The 23,612-nt window shown below is 38.7% G+C and overlaps 1 protein-coding gene across 7 annotated transcripts in view; it reads left to right on the forward strand.

Annotated features, from left to right (window-relative positions):
• The window catches only part of pde1cb (phosphodiesterase 1C, calmodulin-dependent b), a 110,461-nt gene that overhangs the window by 22,563 nt on the left and 64,286 nt on the right, over positions 1-23,612 (forward strand). For 5 of the 7 annotated variants that reach the window (XM_085139454.1, XM_085139456.1, XM_085139457.1 and 2 more), the window contains exons 2-3: positions 9,783-9,830; positions 10,450-10,615. In XM_085139454.1, coding sequence (XP_084995580.1) covers positions 9,783-9,830; positions 10,450-10,615 — 214 coding nt within the window. Of the gene's footprint in view, positions 1-9,782; positions 9,831-10,449; positions 10,616-10,646; positions 19,787-23,612 lie in introns of those variants that run through there. The other 2 variants (XM_085139461.1, XM_085139460.1) reach the window with 2 other exon arrangements.

Consider the following 23,612-nt stretch of genomic DNA (forward strand, 5'->3'; position numbering starts at 1 on the left):
AAGCTCTTTACTCACTGCTCTAGAGCTAAACTGAAAACAGCATAAAGTTTGGAAGTGTGTAGAGATTGACTCTGTTGAAAGTTCGTGACCTCTGATTGTGGAATATTTAGCAGTGAGGAAAATTCATGACTTGACCTGCTGCACAGGTGGCATCCTATCATGGCACCATACTGGCATACACTGAGGTAGTGAGAGCAACCCATTCTTTCTGAGATGTTTTTAGAAACAGTCTACAAGCCTAGGGATGCTGGGATGTTGTATCTTGAATCGAGTTTTTTGGGGGGTCGAGCACTGCTTTTCCACCATATAACCAGAACAGTAATTTCCATCCACTGTTTGCTCTTCTTGTCATATGTAGTCCAACTTGTGAGCACTGTGTTGAGTCATTTGTTTACATTTCGGTCGCACATCAACAGCGGCTAGTGTCTCCTCCTTCACAACCTGGTTGTACTCAATGGGTGTGCATTGAAATATAGTTTTATCCACCTTCAGCGGAAACAGCTTTCTTGCATTTTTAGCAAAGAATTTCACATTATTGGAGGTTGTTTAAGTAGCTCCCTTTTTATCTCTTTTAGACACTTGCTCTCAGACATGCCCGAGCTCGTTTCATTGTTTTACACACTAGGGAATCTAAATACATGGCATTGCTATAGCAATGATATCCCAGTATGACACTTTCATATCAAATAAAACATTAGACCAGTACCAGTGTGGACAGTGCGATGTGACACAGCTCCAATGCAGACTTTTGACCTACTTTTTTGGAAAACAGCAGGATGTAGTGAAGGAGAGTGAAGGTCAAGTGGAAAAACTAACACTGACAGTGTCAGTCCCATTTACCTCACTGGTTAGATGAAATGTAGTGACCTATTCACCACCTAACATACTTGTGCTCTGTAAGCAAATGGAAAATTAGTGCTGTGGTATTTTGTTCTTTTGTTAATGCAAAGCCTGCTTGTGGGAACATAACTTTATTTGATAATGCATTTTGCCTTTAACCAGACCTACTTCTTATTTTTCTTACACTTTTTTTTACACTCACTTTGGAAATTGATGCTCCATATATGTCCTATAATAATGTCAGAATCTTCTCAGAAATTTTCTGCAAACACTTAAAATGTCAAATTATAGCTACAATTAATTTCAGATACTGTTAAAATTTTAAACTGGGAATATTTTCATTACTGGCGACTCATATTAATCTGACCAGCTGCCACAGGTCCTGCCATTATCCCAGTAAATATTGCTGCCTAAAGTTGTATTTTTATAAAAAAGAAAATTAAAGTGTTATATTAAACAGCAAAGGGGATGGGAAAAAACTAGATATGGAGTCTGTATTCACTGATGTTAAAGGTCTAAAATGTCTGCTGTTAAAACTGTGTGTGTTTCAGCATAGACAAATGGACATCAGAAGGGTCATTTTAGTGGCTGTGAATGTGACATGGTTGTTGGTGCCAGATAAGCTGGAGTATTTCAGTAATTGCTGGGATGTGCCTGTGCAAAATCTCAAAGATTTACATAGGAATGGTTTAAACTACATAACTGATTGTGCCACTCTGTGCACAACAGCTGCAGTCAGTCATTTATCATAACTGGCAATGAGTCTTTCACATGAATTTTGTCCCACTCTTCTTTTACAGAGTTGTTAATTCAGCCACATTGAAGGGTTTTTGATCATGAAGTTTGTGTTCAAGGTCATACCAAAGCATCTGAGTCAGATTTAAGTCCAGGTTTTTTTGAGGCCACTTCATTGGCCATTGGTGTTTCATGGTGCAGAAATGTGCTTGAGCTTCAGAGAACAAATTGATGGCTGGACATCCTCCTTCAGGATTTCCTTGTTGAGAGCAGAATTCATGGTTCCATCATGTACAGCAAGACCTTGAAGCAGCAAAGCAGCCCCAGACGATCACATTACTGTCACCATGTTTGACTGTTCTTTTTATGAAATGCTGTGTTTTACACCAGATAAACCAGATAGTTTTTGGTAAATGTGAGATAAGCCTTTGTGTTCTTTTTGGTCAGCAGTGACATTTTCCCCCAGTCTCTCTCCTATTGTTGAATCATGAACACTGACCTTAACTGAGGCAAGTGAGGCCTGCAGTTCTTTAGATGTTGTTCTGGGTACTTTTGTGACCTCCTGAATGAGTCGTTGATGCACTCTGGGTGTAATTTTAGTAGGCCGGTCACTCCTGGGAAGGTTCACCACTGTTCCAAGTTTGCTCCATTTGTGGATAGTGGTTCTCACTGTGGTTCTAAAATTTCAACACTGAATTGTGTATTTACAAGTTATCTTGTTCTAATATTAAAATTTGTTTGATGATCTGAAACATTTAAGTGTGACAAATATGCAAAAATAAAATAGAAATCGGGCACTGTATGCATGCACTTTATGTTGTTTATAGAGTGATTCTCAATTGTTTGTGAGACTAGCTTTAGCAGAGTGAGGAGGAGAGTGAAAGTGGGTGTCTCATGCCAAAAGCATGAGAGTAGGGTTGTTTGTGAGACTAGCTTTAGCAGAGTGAGGAGGAGAGTGAAAGTGGGTGTCTCATGCCAAAAGCATGAGAGTAGGCAACAGTTTTCTGCTTTGCTTTTACCGTTTAGGGCATCATCCAAAGAAATCATGTTTGTTAGTGAGCTGAACAATGCACAAAGATGTGGGAGAGACATATGCACAGTTGTAATCTTGTGCGTGCCTAACTGTTCTCGTCTAACTGATCAGACTTGTACAGTATCTAAATGACTACTTGTACACAATGTTTCTGATGCATAAATGTTACTAGATCATTGTGTATTTAGCCTTAAAATGATCATGGTGTGCCTTTAGATATGAAGCTAGCATGTTCAGATGCTGGATAGGAGTGCATGTCTGAAAGATGCTTATATGGGTTTAGTTAAATTACTAATTTTAAAAAAATCCATCATTTGTGATTGAATTTCTCACCTACCTTAAATTAAATAAACTGGAAGCAAAACACATTTTGCTTACTTGGACAAATAAGCAACATTTTGCCAGCTAAAATCCAAGCACACATCTGCGATTTCTCTCCTCTAACTACCCACTAATGGTCTAAAAGTCTCGTGATCAAATGGGGTTTTACATAAATGGCTGTGTTGGCTTGTCCATTCCCAAGAACACATTTGGTGGAATAAATTCATGTAACTACCCCTAAATTCAAAATGAGGCATTAAAATATATTTTATCTTTTGCAGGAAGGAAAAAAAATGAAAAGATGGAAATTTGAAAAGATGAAAAACACTTCATACAGAGTAAAACAAACAATTAATATAGGGTAAAAAGCAAAAAGATTAGAGGGGATTTGTTTCAGTGTGTTCTTAACTTTTAGTCTCATGAGTCCATGATCCACTCGTGGCTACAGTGCTGAAACGTGGAACACTGACTTTTGCATCTAACCTTGTTCATATCGTTAGAGTTCCTTATTTATAAGGGCGGATAATCTGATTAACACCAAAGGCCAAAATCAAACAATGCTGTTTAGATTTGTCACAGGAAGCTGATGATGGGTTTTATTCATCTGTTTTATTATCTACTAGAAGTAGAATTTCATGGAGGCCCACATAAGTCCAAATGCAGCTTTATATCCCACAAGGCCATTTCTAAATCGTTTATCCTTCAGTTGCCCATGTTGATTAACAGAGCATGACGTTGTTGTAAGCAAAATAATACACTAGGTCCCAAAGCACAATTAGACACAGCAACAAGTTTATTTCAAGACACAGTTGTTCAACTGCAGACTGAATGATGAAGAGAGAAGAGTATAAGTAATATCTCAAGATTTGAGTTCTTTAACAAACACAAATGAAACTCTGTAGTCAGCTGGTGATGACAAAATTAGAAATGCAGTCACTGAAACACTAATTGAAGGTTGTTAAAACAGTGTAGATGATAGTAATTATTGTAGCAGAATATAAAAGGTTTTTCCTGCTGCTTTTTCAGGGTAACGAACTAATGAAACTTAAATTACGTGAATTAGCCTTAATTTTAAGGCAACTGTGAGTTTGTGGTGTACTAGTTGCACTGGTGAACTTGTAAGATACTCTTTCATCTCATGTTATTAGCAGGCGAAAGGTCACTTACATTCTCATATTGTTGACAAATGCTCTAATAATGCGACATCCTTCCTCAGGATTCTGGAGTGTGGACGTTAACAGGTTCTGTAGCCGAGTCTTGAACGTGTCCCTGGTGTTTTTTTTTTCCTTATGTAGGTCAGATAGTGGGTCAATGACTTTCGGTGCTTCATAATATTGGAAGGGATGCAATGTGTCAGCAACTAAGATACCATCAAACATCTGTGCAGTTCTTCTCATAGGAAATTTTAGCCATTGTGTACAAATGTAGTTTTTGAATTGTAGCTGGACTAACTGTAGTGAAGAAGTAAACTCCAATACACTCAGACTATTAATGGCTTTGTAATGAGTTCTGTCAATGTTATATGATGACCCTCTATGCCACCTCCACAGTAATGCAATAACGTAACCTCTAACTTCCTTCTTGTACTGTGGAACTTTTGCAGTACAGCTAATTACATTGGGAACGTTTAAAATTTGACTTACAGACCACATCTCAAAGGCATACAATCATTTCTTGTTAAAACCCAGGACACTGCAGTCCCTTAAGTCTGCATATATGTGCTCCATTAGCCATGTAATTGGGCAACAGATCTTCTAGTTATAGGGGTACTCTTCTATTAGTAGGACAAACCACTGTTTTTATTGCTGTAAGTCAAACCAACAGGGGGCAATAAATAGATTCAAATTCTTTAATAGAGATGAAAGATAGAATCACAGTAATTTTTTTGTTATATTTATGTTCATATAAATAAATGAATACAACCATCTGATAAGGCACCTTGAATAATATATGTTTTTTGATTAGTTAAAAGCGCCTTGTAGCAACACCTTTTGGGCTACCAGGTTGTGAAGTTCAGCTCCCTGCAGCTTTAGTATGGAGTCTGCTAGCATGTCTACGGTGAGAAGTGTTTTTAAGATATTAATAAATATCATGTTCCACTTTGATTATCTTGTATCTGGTTTTAAATGTTAGTATGTGATTAATAAAGCATATGGAGTTTTTCCATTTGTAATTACTCATTATATGAACAGAAATCTAGTTTTAAGTGTTCGCAAGCTCTTTTGAAAGACCCTTGAAGATCTGCTGGAGTGGGATGTAAGCAATGTTTTATAAATTTATAACTGTTTTGTTTTATAATGTTTTAGACATGGTTCTTAAAGAAACCAATTTAAAATTGGGCCTGCAAAAGCAGAATTATTCTGACAAAGACAAAAAATAAATAAATAAATAAAGCAGAATGCCCGAGAACTCACTCATGGACCTACAGTGGTTCATAAAGCATGATGGCTGCTTCTGTAAATATTTTTCAGCTTTCCAAATGAGTAGTTCTCTTAGTGAAAAGCTTTACCTAATGAGTTAAATTCACATTGATGCACTTAACGAACTCACAGAACCGCGGCGTTACAAAATAACTGTGCTGGAGAACAGCCAGAGTTATTGATTGTGGTGAAGTGTTGGTGGACCTGAGCTGGGTTGAGCTGCAACATTCACACTGCCTGAATTTGAGAGGCTGTTTAGTTGGTGAACACTGGCACCCCAGAGCCCTTCTCTTACAGTGTTAGTCCTGCTGATAACAAAATGAAGCAACCTGTAAATTTATGCCAAATACAAAATAATTAACTTTTTGTTGTTTCATTTCATTTATACTGTGTTGATAATTTAGAAATTACTTAAAAAAGTTGTAGTTGTGGGCCAGCTTGCTGGTGAGGTGATTACCACTGTTGCCTCAGAGCAAGAAGATCCTGGCTGTTAATTCTTCCATGCCCTCCTGAGTTAATGAATACATCACATGACCCCTTATGAGGGTTGGTCAGCAGCTTGCTGCCATGTTTATGTGATGACATGAATGAATTTAACATAGCTCCTGCCTGCCTGTCAACTTACACTCACTGGCCACCTCATTAGGTACACATTGTAGATACTGGGTTTGTCGCCTTTTTGCCTTTAGAACTGCGTTTATTAATGTTTATGGTACAGAAAATGGTGCAGGAAACATTCCTCAGTCCAACTTTATAACATCACACAGTTGCTCCTTTGTTGGGTGCATATGCGTGAATATGTGAATTCAGGCTGTAGTGTTTAAAGCAGGGGTCGGCAACCCTGGGCCACAGCTGACACACGAAGGGTTAACTGATGGCACGATGGTGATTTTTCGTTTTTATGTGCTGATGGTTTTTTTTTGTTTGTTTGCTGTTGTTTTTTGTAGCGGTATAAACAATGAAAGGTGGTGGATTGGCCAGCTGCTGGCCGATGTATAAAAATAACTCAGTTGTTTGGTGGTGGCTATGGCGGAGCTTCCACAGAGGCCAGCAGGTGGATGAGGGAAAGGGGAGGCAGGAGGAAGAGAGACCAGAGGCGGCTGCCCCGGTCCGAGTGTCAGGTGAACTGAACTTCAGGTAAGAAGTTATGAACTGCAGTCTATCTGGGTCAGATATAAACCAAGTTTAGGTGGAGTTTATTTTTGTTGTGCTGACCTTTTACAGTCAGTTGCAATAACTCGTACTGCGTGCTAGCTAGCATGACGGAGTTTCTATACAGCTGGGCGGGTGCTATGATGTTACTGATAGTGAACTTTATTTTATTCATAAGGTTAGTTATTAGAGTTGCCAACCGTCCCGTCAGAGAAAATATTACGTTTTTCGTATTGAGGTGAAAAGGAACAGTTTGTCCCGGACTTCAGCTACAATGGAAAAAGACATAAAGCTGAAGTTATTCTGTGTGTTTACGCTGCACAGCTGCCTCTTCTCATCTCATTCTCTCTCCTCCCTTTCCTGTTGCTACTTCAATCATGAAACTGATCAATGATCAGCTGATCGGCTTTTCACTCTTGTTTATTTATCGTCCACTTTGCACCAGAAAGAGGAAACCGGCGGATGTCGCGCTAAACAACTGCAGCACATTTAAGCTTGATCAGCTGTTGTTAGAATTTATTTAATATTAATTTCTAGTATCAGCTGATGTTTCCTGGAGCCACAGCTGTAACAACTGCTGGTCATGATATCGGTTTGGTTATCTGGTGAGAGGGAAACATGAAGATGAAACCAGGAGATGTCCTTACTGAATCATCAGAGCTGAACAGGTGATGGAGATACAGGTTTACCTTTTAGGTGACATGGATGAGTTGAAGGGAAGTTATGAACTGTTTCTGAGAGACAAACAACACCAGGATCCTTTTCTGTGTAGCTGACAGCTGGTAACTGTGCAGGGGCGGGTCTAGCAAAGTTTTGCCAGGGGGCCAAGTAGGGCATTAACAAGGAAAGGGGGGCACAAAGAAATACTTTTCTTTCTTATTCTCATTTAAAATGTCTCACTTTTAATAAATAATTATCTGAATCTTACAACCAAAGTTTTTATCTCATGTAAAATAGAAATCATACATATACCAACAAGACAGTGTTCATCACTGTCACAACAGCATTTGTTTTCATTCAAAGGCTTTATGGCTTTTCCTATAATACCTGGTGGGCCGGTCTCTAGTCAAAATGCCCGGGCTGATTGTTTTGTCCCAGTCCAACCCCGGGCACGACACGCAGTGAATTAATCTGAGAAGGTGCATTAAAAAATAAGCGGTGCACATCACAAATTAGCTCGCATAGACACATTAGTTGACACATTAGTTGTGCCGCTTCTCAATGACGGTGGCATCTTAGCTAACAACCCCAACTATCAGATTCAACTTGTAATTGGCTAAAAATAACTTAGCCTACCGGTGAGAGGGACGTTGCTAGCTGGCAGTTTTTTCAAGCGATGTTGAAATTTCCGACACTTCAAAAGCTTCAGGAGCTCTCCGCTCAGCGCAGCATCAGCACCACGTAAATACATGGATACATCCGAAGACTCGAGACAGAATTCACAATGTGTTTTTGGAATTTTCAGGTGTATGGACCAATGTTTTCTTTTCTGATCAAACCAGAAATCTTTCATGAGCAGCTGGATTTTTCTTGCATTAACTGGCTGGACACAGAGGACATCGAAATGCAGCTGATTGAACTGAAAACCTCGACTTGAAGTTTGCAGAAGTCAGAATCCATAGCTGTGCGTGTTCATGGAGCTTGCATTTTCACCTGCTGGACATCACTACCTGACAAGGTTAACTGTCTTCAGAACATTACAGGGACATTATTTACAGTATTTGGCTCTACATATCTGTGTGACCAGATTTTCTCTCACTTGAGTGTCCTCAGGTAGCCGTCTGAATGCTGGAAACTGGGAGACCTGTGTCTCTGAGTGGGAGACCAGAGATCACATTAACATGTGTATCTCTGTATTAATAAACATGCCATATTGGCCCAGTTTATTTTTCTTATCATTGTTGTGATGAGGCCATAAATAGCATTTGTATTTTCTGTGTTACAGTTCATTTGCTGTTATAGAGTTTTTGTTATGGATAAAAAGTGTCTTTTTTGTTTCAGAATAGCTGATAACTATTTGCTGATAGCTGCCAAATATAAAATATAATATTTTATATTTGTATTTGTATATTGTATATATGTTTATATTTGTGTATAATATATACAAATATAATTCTATAAAGTTATTCTATATAGTGTGTAACTGTTGATATAGAGTGTTATTAAATTTATTGCTAATGCAATCATTCGTTCTGAGGAAATTTTAGATGGCACTCATCATCAGAAAGGTTGCCGATCCCTGGTTTAAAGGATACTCAGCTGGTACTAAATGGTCCAGAGTGTGCCAAGAAGTATCCCCACATCATTACACCACAGCCTTAACCACAGCAGCCTTAACCACATACAAGGCAGGATGGATCCATGCTTTCATGTTGTTTACATGTTGTTTACATCCAGTTCTGACCCTACGATCCAAATGTCACACCAGAAATCAAGACTCATCAAACCAGGGAATGTTTTGTCAATCTTCCCAAGTTTTACCGAGCTCATGTGAAACTCAGTTTTCTGTACTTGGCTGACAAGAGTGGCACTCTGTGTGATCTTCTGGTTCTGTAGCTCATCTGCTTCAAGATTTGGCGTATTATGTGTTCTAAGAGCTTTTCTGCATACCTTGGTTGTTACAAGTGGTTATTTGAGTTATTATTGCCTTCTTACCAGCTTGGAGCAGTCTTGTCATTCTCCTTTGACCTCTATCATAAGCAAGGCTTTTCCACCCAGAGTACTACTACACCCTGGATCTTTTCTCTTTTCAGACCAAGCACTATAAACCCTGCAGATGGAGGTGTGGGAAGATCCCAGTAGATCAGCAGTATCTGATCACCAGCAACCATGTCACATTCAAAGTCACTTAAATTCGCTTTCTTCTCACTTTTGATACTCACTTTGATCTCCAGCAGGTCATCTTGAACTTGCCTACATGATTAAAAGTTGCTGCCACGTGGTTTACTGATCAGATATCTGCCTTAACTAGCAGTGGAACATGTATAGCTAAGGATGTAGCTAATGAGTGTGTTCTTCACTACCATACTGTGCAAATATGTTTAAGGGACTGTTCAAATTCCAGCTGGGCAAAAGTACAGAGATAGCATCAGCAAATACATGAAAGCATTAAGTCAAACACCTATTCACCACAAATACAATGTAAAAAATAATGTACTACAGATACTGTATGTACTAAACATCTTAATCAAAGCGTTTGGCTAAAGAGGTTTCAAGTTATCATTCTTGATGCACTATTTTAACATTTGTTGAATAATTTATTTAATTGTCTCTCCTTCTAGTGGCAAATGAAGAAGACAGCTCAGCAACACCTCAGGCCAGTTTTGCACGTAAGTATCACCATTGTTATACTTCATTGTTATTCAACTCATCACATTTCCATCCATCCAAGTTTTTGAGATATTTAAAAAGAGTTCTGACCAACTCAATAAAATGAATATAAGAAAGTGCTGAAAGTCTGTTTTGAAATATTTGCAACCATACTTCATATTCCTTTGTTATTGTTATGACAATAGATTTTCATAGGAAGTCTTTTCTGCAGAGATAATTTAGAGACAGTTTGGCCTGACCAGAAATTTAAAAGAAGTGTTTTGTAAATAATAGAGACTTAAACTGAAGATATGTAATAATATGTTATAATATATTTGCAGTAATGGATTTCTTCATGCAAATGTGTGGATGTAGGAGTGGTTAATTAGCTGAAAAAGACCTATAACTGAGCAAAAAAGTTGCCTCCTCTCCTCTTAAGTAAGCACACTGGCACTAATGACAATCATCCACATGAGGGCAGTATTACAGAGGCGCTGAAATCTGTCACTCCCTTTCAGTGAAACGTACTCCTGCAGCCAATGCTTCAATATCTTTTGTGAAACAACACCTTGAAACAAATTAACGGTTAATTCACTGTATGAAATGACTGTGACACCAGCAGGCTTTTGTTTTATTTAGGCTCAAAGTCCCAGAGTGCTTTGTGGAATGCCATCACTGCAGGGATGGGGATCAAAGGCAAAGAGCAGAAGCCCCCCCTGAATGACCCACGGAGTCCTGAAGAGATTCTGGCCGATGATCTTCCTGCAGCAGATGAACCAGATGCCACAGAGAAAACTGCCATCAGGTTTGCTGCTGTCAGAAATATCCCAGTAATGATGCCAAAACAAGTAATGCTCATTATATGTTAATTATCATGAAATGCATCCTGTGTGGTGCTACAGTGTGACATCAGTAGCCATGTTCATCTTATTATCTTACAATGTGGCAGCGTGCACCATCAGGCATTGCTCTGTATTCTGTATTTGTTTTCTGTTTTTGGATCAGAATGAACTTGAGCAGGCGATATTTAAAGTTGAACCTCTTCAGGTTTGTTTTTTTTGTTAATGAAGAAGATAATCTCCTGTCTGACATTTAGCTGATGCACAAGCATACGCATGCACACTCACATGTACTCTGTTAATTGCTATATGAGGCTGCTGACCTCGAGGGACTTGGGCGTGATTGATTCCACCTTGATAACAAGGACTTCAAACTACCATTAACATAATTTGTTGTCACTTTTAGAATATTGCTTGTCTTTTAACACCTGATTCCAATTAACCTTGATGGCCCTGGAGACTGCAATATGTCTCAGTTGGCAACAAGTAAGCATTTGTCAGAGGATACTAAAAGTGCACTTTAGTACTTGATAACAAGATTTTAATAGTACAGAAAATAGACAGGGAGTTATGGCCAGATGATTTTCACTTGTTTTCCCGATATTTTGGTCTGGCAAGTCCTCACAGAGATCACAATTTTACAATTTATCAGGTGCTCAGTTTGTGACTTCTCAAATCCCATCTAAGTGTTGTTTTCGGGTTTTCCTTCGTTTCCAGACTGCAGTAACAAATGCTTCCTCTCCAGCTCTTCTCTATGTTATCTCAAATTACAGTGTCGTTGTTCTCTGCCAGTCTCCCCTGGAACACAGATCCCTTTTCCAGAGTAGGGTGGTAACAAGGAGAAAGTGATTTTCCACTTGACTGGACATAGGCTAGTCTTTTAGTTAAAACCTATAGCTCAGATAAAAAAAAACCCACTGGGGCAGCTGAAAGCACTCCTACCTTCCATAGAGGAAACAGTTCATTTGTCATTTAGCCATAGCTTTAGCCTCAATCAGAGTGCGGGAACAATTGCCAAGCATGAGGCTGTTCATCCTTGGCTGAACATGAACAGTTTGCCTATGTTTTTCAAGAACTGGCAAGGGAATGATTCTTTTCAATGGCGCTAACAGTTTAAAACAAATAAAATATGCTAGGAATTACTCCAGTCGTTTTTTTGTTCTTTTACTAAAATGTGTTGGCTGGTGAAATAGTGATAGCAGGTGGTGAATGTTAGCTGTGGAAAAGGGCAATGTTATGCTTACAATGATTTATACTGTTCAATGATTACCTTTGTCCTGATCCCACTGAAAGTCAGGGGACGTCTTCGGCCACGCCAGCTGTGGTTAATACATGCCAAAACTGCAGGGATTCACAGGGATGTACATCTTAATAACAACTAGCCAGATTATGGCACAGGGTGATTAAATGACACTGGAACTAGCAGTAATCCATGAAATGATGTAACTACAGTGTCACCTCCGGGTGATGATAATTAGATTTATTGGAGAATAGAGCAAGATCACATGATGTTTAGCAGGAAGGATTGGAGAGCCTTAAAACATATTGACTGTCATAAACTGGACTTAGTTGAATATAAATAAATTGTTTTCTAGTCAATCCTGCAGTTACTTGATTACCTGATTTTCTTTTTCAATCTGAAAGGTCGCCTGGTGCTTACGTGGCTGCTGTTGCAACTGGTTTAGGATTACAGTTTACACACAAACACACACACAAACTGGGAGGACTAAAACACAATATGGAGCCGTTAGTATATATACACACGGTGACTCATCTGCTCGGCTGGTGCCACGCTGTTTCTTCTGTTCATTATGGAAACCATATTCTTTTAAAGCACTGGCTACCAATTGAATAGATAGTAGTTTGCATTCATGCAGAAGGGGAAACCTGTGATTTTTATGCAGAATCAAATTGTTTAGTCTTTTTTTTTGATCCTGCAGAATTTGCCATGTCAGAAGATGATAGATTGCCATTGCATTCATTTTCCTAATTGCTGGAACTTGATATATGCAACACAAACACGATATTAGTGTGCAGGAGTTTCTGAACCATCATTTTGATCAGCACTTACTCTCCTTCTGAATCAATAGTTTCTTTAATTGATTGACTTTTTTTTTTTCTTTTCAAAATTACTGCTTTGAAAGCCAAATCTTTAAAGAGGTATGATACAAAAAAGCCATTAGGATTATTTTGTTATCGTCCCATAGGAGGAAGAGTGAAAGATTTTGGGAAGAGGTTGTTATTCATTAGCTAGAATTGCCTTTTTATTAGAAACTAATTTCCATTATATCTTATTACACTAATGGTCCTTTGAGATTTAGTGCTAGATTTATAACTGTGCTTTTCTTTTTCTGAAACCCCTTTTTTGACAGTCCTTATGGATAGGTAGTGACTGATAGGAATGCACTAAAAATTCATGTCAAGTCTATGTTTCACCAAATGAAGGCGCTTTCAAAAACAGCAGAGAAAATGATAAATAGAGGGTAGTGAAAACGATTACAAGGGTGGCTAGATGCTTCCAAATCATGAGAAAAACAGAATCAGCACAGACAAACATTCAATAAATGTACACATGCAGCCAAAACCTGAACAGACACTCTTCTGAGGTCCTCAGTGGGATTTGGCTACTGCTTAATTGGATGGTGTTCGCTGCTGTGAACATTGCACAGCTGATTAAGGTGGCTGTCTTCATCGTGCCATCCAACAGTTTCTGAGGCTGACCCTTCCACTGGCTGCAGCCGCAGATTCGCAGCCCCCCGCTGACATCCTCCCCGCAGCAACAAGCTCCATCACTAGCCTTACTAGCGGGTTAATGAGGCTCTGCTGGGCAAAGTCACTGCTGCGTAGCACATATTTCTGGATATTATACAGCTTGATATGGACTATAGTTTTATGTGTAGCAGGGAGAAAAGTCAAACTTTAAAATATGCAGAACGCAGCGTCATCCAAAGTCTGAATCTTTACTGCCTACAGCCGTTTTCTTTCTTCTTAGATATAGATCAGTAGATGCATTAGGGTGACTTGCAGGAACTAGTCATAATGTATTATTTTTAGAAAATTTAAATGTTAATGGGATAGAAAGATACTGCATTTTACTTTAGGACGAAATAGGTGTATAAATCCCCAAAATAAAGTTAACCAAGTTTTTTAATTATTTGCTTTTGCACAATAAGGGTAAAAATGTGTGTCTGCATTGCCATCCACTGTAGTAATTAAATAAATTGACATTTGGAAGTAGACTAAAAATTCCCCAGAGACAATTTCTATGGTTCTGCCCATTCCCTTAGCTCATTCCCTTTAACCTCACTCAGTGATAGTGTCTTCTCTCTGCCCGCATAACAGCTTTTAAATACACTGTGCATTATAATCACCCATTACATGAGTACTCCTCTCTTTAGGCTCTGCCACTGCTTTACATCAATATTCTTGCTGGATTAATGTATTAATAGGATCAGAGCCTTTACAGACTGGAAGGCACTAAGGGGGCCAGTGAAGTATTTTGTCCATGTAGCATAAATTTCCTGCAGCATTTGTCACTTTAAGCTGTTATTTACAATAAGTGCAACATTTCCTTTGCTTTAACCCTGTGCAGTAAATCACCATCTATCATAGACTTTTTAAGGGAATATTAGAGGCATAACAACAGAGGTGTAATGGGGGGAAAAAGAACCACACATATCGACAAGATTGCCTGCCCTCATAAAAACTTTAAAACTTTAATTTAAATTAATTTTTAAAGCATTAATTTGGATTTTATTATGTAGTAACCATCATTTTACCCCTGTCTGACAATAATATTATCCACCATAAGTTTTCTCTCACTGCTTGAGGTTTATGGAAGCTATTTAAATTTTTAGATAAATACCAAAATGCTTTACATGACAACTAGAAAAAAAAATTAATAGAATTGTTTCAGAGACATTTCATGGTACATAATAAATAAGAGATAATAATTTTTAAAGACTGACATTCATAAAATTACAGTGTTGTGCAAAAGTCCCACATTTCTCTATATTTTGCTTCAAAGGAGCCAGAATCCAGGATTCTTCAAAGTTTTTTTTGGACATTTTTCTGCTGATTAAATTATTTTCAGTCCAGTCTTTGCACTTCACCATTTTTTAGAATATATTGGTTTGTTAGATCACTTAATGTTGATCTATGAATCAGTCAAGCATTAAAAAGTCACCTAAACCGAGGTATGAACCAGTGTTCTGGTTGTGGTAGATCTCTAGCCACTTTCTTATGAGCAGCCTCTCACAAAAACATATTTTGTCCTAATTTCTTTAATTGAATCTGTGAAAAATGCAAACAAACAAAATATAGATGGATGACACAGATTGACAGGCACAAAATTGTATTTTTGCACCAAAAATGAGGTTAGGAGGGGGGTATATCTAATTGGCAATAGCTGCCAATGCACTAAAAGCATACACTGTCAGGAGCACTGTCAGTCATGGACTGGCCTCCCCAGAGCCTGAACATCCCACTGTTAAGTAGTGGAGTAGCAATAAGCAAAACATGTTTAAATTGAATGAGTTTAAGTAATACTTTTGTGTTTTTGAAAATGACTGAAATTACCTAAAAATAGTCAATACTATTTTTAGTACAAGTCTGGAGGGATCTGCACTTGTAAGCTACATTTAGCTCTCTGAGAGGTTAAACAGTCTGTATTTAGTTTGTAGTTGTCTCTCAAACAGATTAATGTCCTGTTAACCCCTCCTGTTACCATAGTTATCTACAACTAATGAGCTTACACAACCTCCTGTTCTCTGTTTGTTCAGTGTGGATGGCAAGTTAAAGATTTAAACAAGGGCTACTGAGGACAGGCTGAGAATTTAGCAAGTCAACGTAACAGAATTTCAGATGTGACATTTTTAAAATAGAAGTTTCCAGACACTTTCAAATCCTCTTGTAAACACCTTAAATAATATGTATGTGTAACAAAAAATGTTAATTACTATTATGCAATTTACCACTGAAGCTATTGTTATGCAGAGTATCAAGAGAGAGATTCAAGAGTCATCCTGTGGGACCATGAATATCTGTACAAAAAAGGCCCAAAGAGTGAACAGAATGACGCGACAGAATAAGTTTTTTGCCCCAGTTAGATCCTTTAGAGGGGCACAAAAACCCCCAGATTAAGCTGCCGTAGTGAGCTGGACTTTTTCAACCATACATACGGAAGTGAAGGCCTGTCTTTGTGTAAACTGCTTTTACATTATGCGAGCTTGACCACATTAATCCTTAACCCTGGGTTTCTCTTCAGATGTTCCGTCACCTCTGACTTATCTGAATCAGTCGTGGGGATGGAGAAATAGCAAATTTCTTGTCTGAAGTAATTCTCAACCCCCATCATTTTGCAAATAAATACAGCTTTACAGCTGGGTGCCCTCGATTTCTCCCACCCATCTCTGTATCTACAGTACTTCTAATACAAAACCAGAAATGAAGCAGTGATGCGTAATCATATTTTGTGATTCATGATCTCTACTAAAATGTGGTCATTACTGCAAAGGCGCCTGCTATTTTGATGCATAGATATCCTTATCGACTTGCCCAGAAATTTAAATGAGATTTGAATTTTTCATGTACCGCCAAATGGCCAGAGCTGTTAATGTCTTGATTTCGATGTGTGAGCTTTAAGAAGACTCAAGCACTGTGACAAGGAAGCTGTAGCAGAGTGTAATATTCAGCAGATCCTTGCAAATAATTCATTTTTTTAAAACAGGATTAATTGGAATTCCTTTTTTTGGTGAACAGCTTTTGTAATTGTAATTATCAGGGACTTTCAGTATTTAGTTTCATTATGTGAAGGACCATCATCGCTTTTTTGCTTTTGTTGGTTCATCATATTTGTTTTACCCTGTTACACTCGACACATTTAGCTTGTTATGTGTGTTTGTGCATCTTTGCTCACCCTGTTAAATACTCTCAATTTTATAGTCAAATTCACTGGCAACAGTGGCACAGAGGATGACTCAGCAGCAAGCAAAAGAATTCCTAATACTTCATCACATACTCATCGTTGTTGTATTGCGTTCTCCTGCAATTCAGTGGCACAAACACGGCACATTACTACAGTGCTTTTTTTGCTGGAAGGTGTTTCATTCATCAGGTGGCAATGTAATTAAAGTGTTGTCTGAGATTCTTTTGGTGCAAAGGCTGGAGGCTGCTTAACCAGGCTGCATTCTTTATCATAGCATTTCATAAATCACTGAGCACTGTTTTTCTAGTCAGTGTGAGTTGCTATAAATATTTTCTCCTTAAACCTCTAGTAACGGTAAAATAATTTGGCAATAATTAACCAAAGCTACAACGAGTTGTCAGGTAATTAAATGTGACTGAGCGATCCAAAGATAGTTTATGCCAAAGGGGGGTTTATTGTTATAAACATCTCTCGGAGATAATTAAAGATGATTCAATGCTTTCTTGTTTACTTCCCATGCCTACATTTATTGCTAGTGCTTGAAACAGTCTGTCGTTTATGTTCTAAGGTCAGGTTTGGGTCTGCCGTATGTCTAACCTTAAACAAATGTTGTAAGCAGCCTATCCATCAAATTGTGGGCACCCTTGACATGAATTAGTTTGTACGATATGGCATCTAACCGTGTCTGAAGGAGAAAGTGTTATAGCAGCTCTGAACAGCCACATTTCAAGGTACCCTGAAAGGCTGGAAATCGTATTCATATTGTTGGACTTTTTTACGTATAAAACTGAGAGTAGTTACAGGAGACTAATTTGCCAAATGACTGTGTGAGAAAAGGCTGCACATCTTGCCCTTCGCTGCATAAAGTGAATGTTGATTCTGAGATTTTATTACATTATTGAAAAGGTGTAGGGGGTTGAATGTTCAAACACCTTAACCATGGTTTGATTGCTATCAGTACAATATTTTCAGCAGTTTCCATGTACAGCTATCATGGAATGCTATAATAATAGTAATGACAGCTGTAATTCTTACCCAAATTGTCCACAATTGTCAAAATTGTTCTACTGAGTGTGTTTTAAATGGAAATTTGACCCTTAGCAAGGGCCCACACATTTTCTGATTTTCACAAGCTTCTCACCAAGAGTCACAGATTTATTTACCTTCTCTGCAACACACTTGATTCTTGGGTGCAGTGACTGCTGCACAGTTTAAATTCACCAGCTCCTTGAAATCATAGTTTTTGATGGAATCTTTGTATTCCCGGTGCAGTATGACACCGCACATACAGACTACACGGTGCATACAATCCCTGGGGTGCAAATCTTTGAACCAGAAGCAGTCACTAGTGAAGTTGTCATTGTAGTTTCTGCTCAGGTTAACCTGCCATCTCTGGATGTGGCTTGATATCTCCTGGGGGCAGCATACCCTCACCGACAGGTAGAAAAATTGTTACAAAGAATGGTGTGAAGAAAGGCAGCCAGGAAAGGAAAGAAACTGAAAGGAAAGAAAAAAACAGATGCATAAACGCACCTTTGAAGAGGACATCAGCAGGTTTGTGGCACTCAGGCAAACCTCTTTTCTGTCCTCATGGAGGATGCATCTCACCAGATGAAAGAAAGAACCCCTTTGAGGTGGCGCCCTGGCCTTATCCCTACATCCTGCATCAAGTAATTGAAAGACCTTAGAGTATGGTAAGGGGCTCAGGGGAGCAGGTAAGGGGGGTGAGTCATCCTAGCAATCTTCCAGTTGGACTTGGAAAAGGATAAATAAACGAAACCTAAGAAAATAACTAATATGCTTCACTAGTTGTTAAGCAAGCACAACAAGTGTAGTATGCTTGTGTAGAATATATTTCCAGCACACAATGCACCATGCACGATGCAGGTTTAAAATAGACTATCCAGCACTGAGGACTTACTACTTTGTAGGTAATTACAGACAAAGCTTTTTATTTTATACGAGGATACCACACTATATATGCACAAGTCTGTGTAGAACGATGGGTATAAAGTTGTGACAGTATTATACTTATTGCTGGCTTGGCTGACATTTCTGCCCACAAGGGCTTAGCAGAGAGCACCGCGGTGTTTTGTTAGAGAAAGCAAGGAAAATAAACAAAGGGAATAATATTCCATGTTTTAAATTGCTCCATTTTTAGGGGGCTGAATGTGGGGCGGTCCTGAATGTGCTCGATGGATCAAAGTAATCTCTGTCAAATCAGTGTCAGCACACTCTCTGCATGCTATTTAATCCCTCTTGGCATGGCATCTAATATGTTGCACTGAACATGCATTATCTACATTTCAGCTGTCATAAAGCTGCCACATTTTTAGTGAATGAGTTAAATATTGAGCGACTGCATTTGTAAATTAGATGCTTAAAAAAGGATAATGCTGTGTCACTGTTTTGACATTTCAAAAGAAAATGTCCTCTTGCAAGTATTTTTCTTTTTTTTAAACCAGCAAATTCTACACAGGAATTCACCGCACTAGCGCTTTCATCTTCTCCTAAAGGCTTTTTTCCTGTTCCTCATGTCTGTCCCCACTCATTTTTCTTCCTCACTCCCTCCAGTTTTCCAGTAGATGAAACAGAACATGGTTTCTCATTATCAGCCAGACTCCTCCCTCTCTTTGACTGGTGCTCTTTTCCCCTCCCTCATGTGCGGAGGGCTCGGCAGTGAGTGTTAATCCCGGATTGCGCTGCCCTGCCGTCTGCATCCCGTTGTTGCTGGGAGAGCATGGCACGGCTCCAGGACCCCTGCGCTGACACGACAGAGAAGTGAATGAGTAACAGAGAAAGAGAGGGAGAGAGGAAAGAGGTACAGTTGGACTGCTTCATGACTACCACAGCTGCTTGAGTGTTATTTAGTTTCAGTCACACACTCTCTATCACATAACTAGAAGGAAAAGAGAGAAACAGGAGGGATGGCATCCGGTTTGTCGCAGCTGTGGGAACTACTGTAAGAGAGGAAACCTCGGTCACATCCCGGGTTCCAACACATCGCAGCACTTCTCTTCTTTGCGTTGCACCTTCCTCACTGTTCACATTTGACAGGGATTAAACTTTTTTTTTGATCTGTTGCTGGTAAATCTGTAACTCCGTCAGACATGGAGTCTCCCACCAAAGAGATTGAGGAGTTTGAAAGCACGGCCCTGAAGTACCTCCAGCCAGAACAGATAGAGAAGATTTGGCTCCGGCTCCGGGGATTGTGAGTATATCCACTTTTATTCTTTTCAACAAGTGTGTGAAGCAGCACTGTGCATGCTTCAGCGTGTTTGAATGAGGCATTTGATGTTTAGAAGTGAGTTGATCTGCAATCGTGTGAATTATTCACACATTTTGACAAAAAAATTGTCGCCTTTTTTATGGTTGTTATTATAAAAGTGTGACCATCACACTCATTTCTTCGTTTCAGTTGTGTTGTGTGTATGTCAGTTTATGGGAGACAGAACCCAGAGTGAAAATGTAAAATAGAAAGAAAAACAGAGGGGGTGTGTGTATGTAATTACTCAGGCCAAACATAACCATACATTTCCAAATGGTTTGTTTGCCTAACTGAACAGGAAGGAAGAAGAACATCGGAGCTCGAGTGTTGCCCACTCTTGTGCAAGAAAATCTTTACTCGCCTTAACTTTTCATTATGTTTTCACTGTCTCATCAGATGTGCAATAAACACCTGCTGCCCATGCAGACTTGTGCAGCATGTCTGTACATTTAAACTTCAGTGGCTAAAAGAGTGTATTTTTCAGATACTGAGGTGTGTCATGGGGTTCATTCTTTTTTTCTTTTAACATTTCACAAACCTTCCAAACGTCTCATCTCTTATTTCTGCTGGTTTCATTAAAGATTCTTACTTACTTTGTCACATTCACCACCAATCAACACCTCTTTGACCTTTCTCCCTGAGAGGAAAGCACTTTATATCTAAGTTGAAGTGTGAAATGTTCTTTTATCCATTTTCAGTTCACATCATTCCTACTCAGCAGGGGGAGGAGACAGCACTGTTGCTAGGAGGGCTGGGCTATGAAGGATATCTTTAATGCTGCTGCTCAAGGTCTCAATGAAATACATTTCCCTCCTGCACATAAAGGCAGCAGTTAGAATTCCTATAACTCTAATACCAAATATTTTAGTTACTTTTGATTTGCCAGTATTTAATTATATAGCTCTGTGATTATGCATCGTTTATCTCTCCTGTGTTAAAAGCTTGATGTTCCACCACCATCCTCTGCCACATTTAGTTTCCTTGGATGACTTCATTGTCTCTTCAATTTGCTCACCGTCATAACCATCTGTCTTTTTGGATAATTGATGGATAGTGAGTCAGATGAATGTAACGGGAGCTCAAGCCTTTTTTCCCCCCTTCCTTCTTTTTCTTTTTCTTTTTTAAAGGGCTACACAGCAGTTGGTTGGGTGCTCTGAGGGCTCCTGTAGTGTGTCAGAGATCACATTAGCCTTTAATCTCACAAAAAGCCTCTGTCTAAAAAGAGTGAGCCCCCAACTGACAGGCAGCACCCACAGATGTTGACACAGACTCACAACATAAACTTGCAGAGTATATTTTCTGTGCTTAATAGGGATTAGATAACATGTTGCAGCATTGAGGTGTTTGTGACTGCGAAAGGATGACTGTGCATGTGTTCGAGTGGGTGATATAGATTGTGGACATGTTTGAGTCCACTTGGGGATATTTACTATAGGTGCTGCTAGCTTACCCTAGATTTGTTTGTCAGCTGTGTGATTTGTATGTGAGTTTGCTGGTTGACACAGCACAGTTTCTGGCACAGTGTACTCCACAGAGTGTACCAAACATGTGTGGATTGACAGAGCATATGTTTTGGACAGTTAGCTCTATGCTCAGTCTTCAATGATGAGGAGTACACCGTGGTCACCAGTCTGTAACAGATGGCCCTTGTTTTTATATGTAATATATCAGTGAGTCGATTCCAGTGTATTTGTGTTAATAAATTAGCTTACTTAGGCAGACCTGATCTGTCTCCCACTGATTAATAGAAATTAATTATTTAATTAGTGGGTAAACAGTTCATAAAAAAGTGCTTGCTTGAGGAGAGGGCAGTGTAAGGAAGTCCCAAGAATCAAGGTGGCTGACTGCTTTACCACATCTGATCTATAAGGCTCTAACTAAAATAAATTATTATAATCATAGCAATCCAATAACAGTCATAAACAGTAACATAGACCCCAAGTACATGTAAGAAAATGTGCACTTTACCTGAAGTGCACTGGAGCACACTGGAGTGCACGGAATAAGCCCCTAAAATGGTTTTGCAGGTGCTGTCCACAGATCATTGCTTTCTCCTCATCTTCCTTTCTGACTGATTTTTCTCTAGTTTTTGTTTTTGCTAGTATCTGTCACTACTGGTAGCACACACAGTACCTGGAACTCATTCAAAATGCATAAGTTGTCAGTAGTCTTCTCCAGGATATCACATCCATATGTGCTGTCATGTTGGTGTTGTCCTGAAAGTTTACTTTGTCTCTCAGCGGAGTCTCAAAAGTGTTGAGGAGGCACCAGGAGATGGGCTATTAAAAAATGTGTATCTGCTAGTTTGTGCAAAGAGGTTAAGGAGGCCTCCTGAAAGAGCCCTTCAAAATGACCTGAAGGCACTAGCTCTTGTGTTTCTAAAAAGATGGTGAGAAACCGACTGCTTCAGTCGGACCTCTGATCACAGCCCATCAGAAATGTGCACATGAGTAGCCCACTTGAGAAAGGGCAGTGCTCCTCCTGTTATACAAAGTCACCAATACCAGCCCTGGTGCTGGGTCGATGCACTTCTAAGCCCTGTCCAGCTCTCCTTCAGTAAATCACAATTAGTGCTTTTTTCAATGGCTTGCAAGAAGGTTTGCTGGACCTGTACAATTTGAATGGGATGCAGGCATTATCTCGTGCTACTAGTAGTGACAAGGACACCCACCCAAAACAAAAACAAGAAAAAAAGCAGAGCAATAATCTTTGATCGTTACCTGAAAAACCATCCCTAGTTTTTGGGTTGTCTTGTTGATGCCTTTCCAGACACTTGGGTTTGCACCAAAGCAAGTGAAATTGATTCACAATGGTTTAAGCTTGGTTACTAGAAATACTGATATCTGTGAAGTTGAAGTGACTAAGTGTTAAAATGTGATGATCAAGTGTTCCTTGAATTATTTTGAGCTGTGTATTTTGCTTGTTATAGTTAAAAATACTTAACAGATTGTAAAATGATTAGTGAGACGATTAGTACTTAAATGATTAGAGCAAATATTTATCATCCCATGTGTTGGATTCATTTGTGGGGTTGCCTAGTGCTGTTATCTTCATTCAAAGTAATTGAGAACTAACTAATGTTATAACTTTATTGTAAGCCTAATCATCCGGTATTTACTGTGCTTCCTTGGGAGGTTTATCGACTACAGGGTTTGAGAAAGATGTGATGCCACTGGCAGGCGACCAAATAAAACAAGTCTTTATGTTAATTAAAATTGCAGCGCTCTGGTTGTATGTATGTTAATGTAAGTAAATAAATAGAAAATTTATTTTTTGTGCAAAATGAAATGAAATATAACTTCAAAACTTTTTGGTAACCACAAATTATAAAATCTGTCCAAAAAATTACAATATTTACCAGAACTTCCTCAGCTCTAGCTCTGCGCCTGCTATAAAACCTGATATTCATTCTTATCCATTTCTTATGATGATATAAGAAAGGCTAATACGTAGACTAACTAAATGAATAACAATATATAATCATAGACAAAAATTATGTGCATAAGATATATATGGTAATATCACGACAAATAATTGTGTGGACCTATACTGTATTAACTAAAAAAGCTGCAAATAAACTATAAAGTATAAAATTAACTATAAACTATAAAATACTTTATAACTAATGATATAGTAACAGAAAAACAGAAGATATTTCTTTTTTTTTTAAAAAAGTCTATTTTCATATGAGGACAAGGCTTTATTCTAAAGAACAGCACAATAAAGTCACCATTGTTTAAGAAAACACAAATGATACAAATTAAGTATA

This window comes from Neolamprologus multifasciatus, chromosome 18 (genome assembly GCF_963576455.1).
Source record: "Neolamprologus multifasciatus chromosome 18, fNeoMul1.2, whole genome shotgun sequence".
In the NCBI taxonomy this organism is placed as follows: domain Eukaryota; kingdom Metazoa; phylum Chordata; class Actinopteri; order Cichliformes; family Cichlidae; genus Neolamprologus; species Neolamprologus multifasciatus.